Genomic DNA, 5,592 nt, shown 5'->3' with positions numbered 1-5,592 from the left:
TATCTATCTATCTGTCTGTCTGTCTGTCTATCTATCTCTGTTTTCTATCGATCTCTGTTTTCTATCTATCTATCTATCTATCTATCTATCTATCTATCTATCTATCTATCTGTCTGTCTGTCTGTCTATCTATCTCTGTTTTCTATCGATCTCTGTTTTCTATCTATCTATCTATCTATCTATCTATCTGTCTATCTATCTATCTGTCATCTATCTATCTATCTATCTATCTATTTATCTATCTATCTATCTATCTATCTATATATATATCTATCTATCTATCTATCTCTGTTTTCTATCTATCTGTCTATCTATCTATCTCTCTCTGTTTTCTTTCTATCTATCTATCTATCTATAGGCATCTATCTGCCTTTTATCTATCATCATCTCACTTCGTTTTATTTAGTTTCAGTTTAGTTTATATAAAATGAAAAAGTGATAAACTGATACAGCCCGAGTGATTCACATGTGTCTGTTTTTCCCTTCACTTCATCTTAACACGTCCCTCACTGTCTCACACTGCTGCCGTGGCGCTGTGTGGAAACTCGACCGTGTGTGTGTGTGTGTGTGTGTGTGTGTGGACAGGACAGGCAACATCGCCTACGTTCTCTACTCATTTTCAGTCTTTTTTTGTTCCAGAGTGTGTGCTGGTGAGCGTATGTCTCTGTGATCGCTTGAGTCACACAAAGAGAAATTTCCAAAGTATTCAGATGTGGAAAAGAGCTCTTGCTTCCAGCAGTCCAGAGAGCATTTTTTTGTCATTTAGTGAAAAAGTCAAGAGATCTTTCAGGTAGCATGCGTGAGGGTCCAAAAAATTCAGTGGAAAGCCAAAGCTAATCTTGCAGATCTTTTCTGTTAATGTAAATGTTTCAGGGTCAGTAAAGGTACAACAGCTGCATCGGCTCAATTAGTGAGTGACTACATTCAGAATAGCATACTATTTCTGCAGTTTACAGTATGTATACTATGTACAATATTTGAATTGTGAATGCATGGGATACTTGAATGGACTCTTATGCATATAACCAGAGCATCCCACAATGCAATGCGTCTTGACTTCCTCTTCCATTTACACTGAGACACATAGACCGAAAGTAACATAAACCGCACTTTTGATCTCTTTCATGATTCATTTTTTGATTTACCACAGTTCAGACTGCCAAAAGTTTGCACAATATTGATTTAAAAATGCTAAATAACCATATTTACTTCTGAGATGATGATTAGACGTCAGTTACTGAATTAAACATGCAACATAATGAGGTCGTTTGACAACAACATGGCAGTTTGCAAGTTACTATATGATAGATATAATTAATTGTGTGGTTTTAACACGTTGGTTTGATGTGTTGTCGAGCGGTTTGTGTCGATATCACTGTCATGTTACAGTGTAGATTTAAGTACTAACTCATTAGCAGCCAAAGCTAACTAATGTCTATGTGTGTTTTTTTTTAAATCATGCCTTGAAGCGATGTTACTTAAAGGTAGGTGCACGGCGGCAGGTCTGTGTGTGCGTGTGTGTGTCTGTGTGTCAGGACACTGTTGCTTCCTGTCCAGCCATGGCCACGCCCACACGACACACCGGCCACCCAGTCACAGGCTTGATTAAAGTTTGTCTGCGCTGCTGCTCCTCCAGTCACATCGCTCCAGGCATGAATATTTAAACATGTAAATCTCAAAGCGTCCTGTTCTGCTGGCCCATATATAAATGTCGCTTACCATATCACAGTTTATTTAGGAGGTGTGTGTTTGTGTGTGTTTAGGAATCATCAGCATCTGGTGGTCTGTCCAAATAGTGCAAAATAAAATATAAAATAAAATAAAAAATATAAAATAAAAAAACAAAACAAAATAAAAAAACTATGCTGTATGTTCACCTTTCATTTATATGTAATTGTACTCTATTTTATTATTATTATTTTTTTATTATTTTTATTTTCAATTATATATGTGTGTGTAATATTAATAAATAATATTTATTTTTATTTAAATATTTAATAATACATCATATAATAAAATATTCTGTATATTCACTATTCTTTTATAATTTATAAAATAAAATAATAAATTATAATTAACGTATATTTGATTAAAAAAATTAAATATATGTATATTTAAAATTAGATTATTAATAAATAGTATTCATTTTGTTTATTTATATACATTTATATGTAATTTATTTATATTTGTATTATTATCAGTTTATTTACATTATTTATAATTAGATTATTTAAAGAAAATGAAAATGTCATATCACTCATTGCTTGTGCATTACTTTTTTCTCTCAAATATAAGAATATTTAAATGTAAGAATAGTGCATTCAAATATTTATATGATATTTAAAATATATAATATAAAAATGTACATTTTAATATAAAAATAAAAATCATATAAAAACCATACATTATTGTATTTATTTATATTTTGTATATTTTTTTCATTTTGTATGAATATATAAAAACTAAAAACAAATATATGAAGTTTTTTTTATATCATATATATATATATATGTGTATTTGAATATAAATAGTATGTATTTGAATGCAATACATTTAAATATTCTTATATTTAAGAAAAAATGTAAATGCACAAGCAGTGAGTGCAAATGTAATTTTAGGGGATATTTTTTCTGAACTTCCTGTGGCTCATGCACAAGCCTGCTGCTGCTGAGCTGCTGGTGAAGTTTGAGTGTTTCCATGGCAACACTGAACCTCAGGTTAACCAGTGTGATTTCCTGGAATCGGATCAGGATGTGGTTGACATGACGCTGCTTTCTCTGTATCGTTCTCTCACTTAAATGATGCGCATTAAAATGCATTAGTATACTTTAGAATTGCGTTTACTTCAGCAGCATGCATTTGAATATTTCTTCAACCCACAAGAGCTCTTGAGTGTTGTGTAGGATGTTTATGTCTTGTAGATTTTATTTTAGCTTTTCACATGTATGTCATATCTGCCGTTTCACACAGAAGTGTGTATTAGTTATAAACACATCTGTAAGAATTAGGCTAAATGTGTTTCTATACCGAGTCAGAATATAGTATAATAGTATGTAGTATAATAGTAACAGTATAATAGTATAGATAATAATATTATAATAATAGTATAATAGTATAGAGTCAGTGCAAGTGGACTTTGAGGTTTGTGATTGTGTTTAGGGGAAGTCATTGAGTCTGAAAACAAAAATGTGTTATTTTGAGTGCACTACATTCCCTAGTCACAGCGATAACAGCATCTCTTCCATTGAAATGAGAGTTTTTGTCTTTTTATTGATTTCTGCATCATCACATCAGGTAGCCCCGCCCACAATGAAATCTCATTGGTTAAAATTCTCATTACGCATAACTGTATATTAAACATCAGCAAATCTGAATTGCTTATGACTTTAGAAAACCATGCAAATGTAGTAATATGAATGTAAATGTTCTCGCAAAGACGTTGGAAGATAGGCTCTTTTTGTAGGCTCTTTTTTAGCATATGTTTAAGTCTGTGTGGCTTTTAGGGGTATAATTAATCAAATTACTTTTAATAACATTGCATAATCAGTAATATTTCATTCTCTCTCTTTTAGGCACGGCAGCAGGCTCAGATGAGACACCAGATGGCTTCTGACAGCAAGAATGAATATTCCTCATGCCTGCAGAAGTTCAACCAGGAACAGAATGAACATTATTACACCATCATCCCTAATATCTTCCAGGTGCACACACACACACATGCACGCACACACACACACACACACACACACACACACAGAAACATCCACTGAGAATGAATTAGCTAATAATATTGTTGTTTATTTGTATGCACCAGTTGCATTATTTCTGAATTTACTATTGTGGATAATGCAAATGGAAGTAACAGCATAAACACACCCCAAAACACAATTTGCATGGAACAATTCCTGATCTCACAGATCTACTCAAAAATACACACACTAACTCTGTGTGTGTGTGTGTGTGTGTGTGTGTGTGTGTGTGTGTGTGTGTGTGTGTGTGTTTTGAGAGCAGAAGATCCAGGCAATGGAGGAGAAGAGGATAGAGCGAATGGGCGAGTCGCTGAAGACATTTGCGGAGGTCGACCGACAGATTCTGCCCATCATTGGGAAATGCCTGGATGGAATAACACAAGTGGCCGAGTCCATCGAACCCAAGAATGTTAGTAACACACTCATTCATGACGGGCCTGGCATCCTTTTCTGTTCAAAATACCTCTCATTCTCTCATAGAAACTCAATCTGAGTTGAACAAGACACATCTCCTGACACATTTAACCCCATTACTGACTCCATCACTGATCTAGGATCAGTCTCTGGCCGTTTGGTAGAACAGATTAGAATATCGTAAATCACGGACACCTGACTCCAGCGGCACAAATTTCATAGAAAAGGAATTGCAAAGAACAGGGTTGTGAAATGTCTTAAACTGCTGTTCAAAAGTTTGGGGTCTATAAGATGTTTTATTGTCTTGTGCTCATCAAGGCTGCATTTATTTGATTAGAAATACAGTAAAACTGTAAAACTGTGAAATATTACCATTTAAAGTAGCTGCTTTCTATTTGAATATATTGTAAAATGTAATTTATTTCTGTGATGCAAAGCTGAATTTTCAGCATCATTACTCCAGTCTCAGTGTCACATGATCCTTCAGAAATCATTCTAATATGCTGATTTGCTGCTCAAGAAACATTTATTATTATCATCAATGTTGAAAACAGTTGTGCTGCTTAATATTTTTGTGGAAAGTTTTTGTCAGGATTCTTTAATGAATAGATAGTTCAAAAGAACAGCATTTATTTGAAATAGAAATCTTTTGTAACCTTAAAAATGTCATTTTTGATCAATTTAATGTGTTCTTGGTAAATAAAAAATTAAGTATTAATTAACAAAAAAACAAAATGAAGATCTTACAGACCCCAAACTTAACTCGCGTTTAATTTCTGAAACACATGTTGTTTCATATGTATGTACTAGAAATTTGTGGAAATACATATTTTCAATAATGTAGCTAATATTGAAATAAGGATATAAGTAATAGTGACACAATATGACATATTGAAGGCTTTGTAATTTATTTGCCCTTTACAGCCTTATTATCATTTGAGACAAATTAAATTTGCCGTCTAAAAAAATCTCCTCTGATGTAGTCCAGAATCTCTGAAAGGTTTTTAATGCATATTTTCTGTCTTTTTAATTATTTACTGACAATGCAATTGCACAAATGATGTATTTAGATATAGATATAATAATCTGCATATGCAACTGAAAGTGATTGTTGTCTCTGACTGTACAGTAGCTTTTTAGGACAAAACATCTTCCAATATGACCTAAATCTGACAAAACCTCCTTTTAGAGCAGTGGTCGCCAACCCGTCGATCGCGATAGATCGACTGGTAGATCTTTATCACTGTCCCAGTAGATCCCAAAAAAAAAAAGTAAAATAAGTACAAAAATGCATTACATTTATGGGGTTATATTAATGTATCACTGAAGGGAACTGTCTTGAGAAAAGTTTCGATGGCAATGGCATTTTCTTCTCCTCCGTATAAAGCGCAACTCTGCTTTGTTTACAGCGGTAACCGGTAAGTCCGTG

The 5,592-nt window shown here is 33.3% G+C and overlaps 1 protein-coding gene across 1 annotated transcript in view; it reads left to right on the top strand.

The window, feature by feature from the left end:
* fnbp1b (formin binding protein 1b) overlaps window positions 1–5,592 on the top strand; it is a 58,289-nt gene that overhangs the window by 33,123 nt on the left and 19,574 nt on the right. Inside the window, exons 7-8 of the mRNA XM_016470101.1 lie at window positions 3,573–3,701; window positions 4,012–4,158. Coding sequence (XP_016325587.1) covers window positions 3,573–3,701; window positions 4,012–4,158 — 276 coding nt within the window. The remainder of the gene's footprint in view (window positions 1–3,572; window positions 3,702–4,011; window positions 4,159–5,592) is intronic.

The sequence above is a fragment of the Sinocyclocheilus anshuiensis genome, unplaced genomic scaffold (genome assembly GCF_001515605.1).
Source record: "Sinocyclocheilus anshuiensis isolate Anshui unplaced genomic scaffold, SAMN03320099.WGS_v1.1 scaffold708, whole genome shotgun sequence".
NCBI lineage: Eukaryota > Metazoa > Chordata > Actinopteri > Cypriniformes > Cyprinidae > Sinocyclocheilus > Sinocyclocheilus anshuiensis.
The sequence above is the reverse complement of the archived record's forward strand: the minus strand, read 5'-3'. Positions and strand labels throughout refer to the sequence as shown.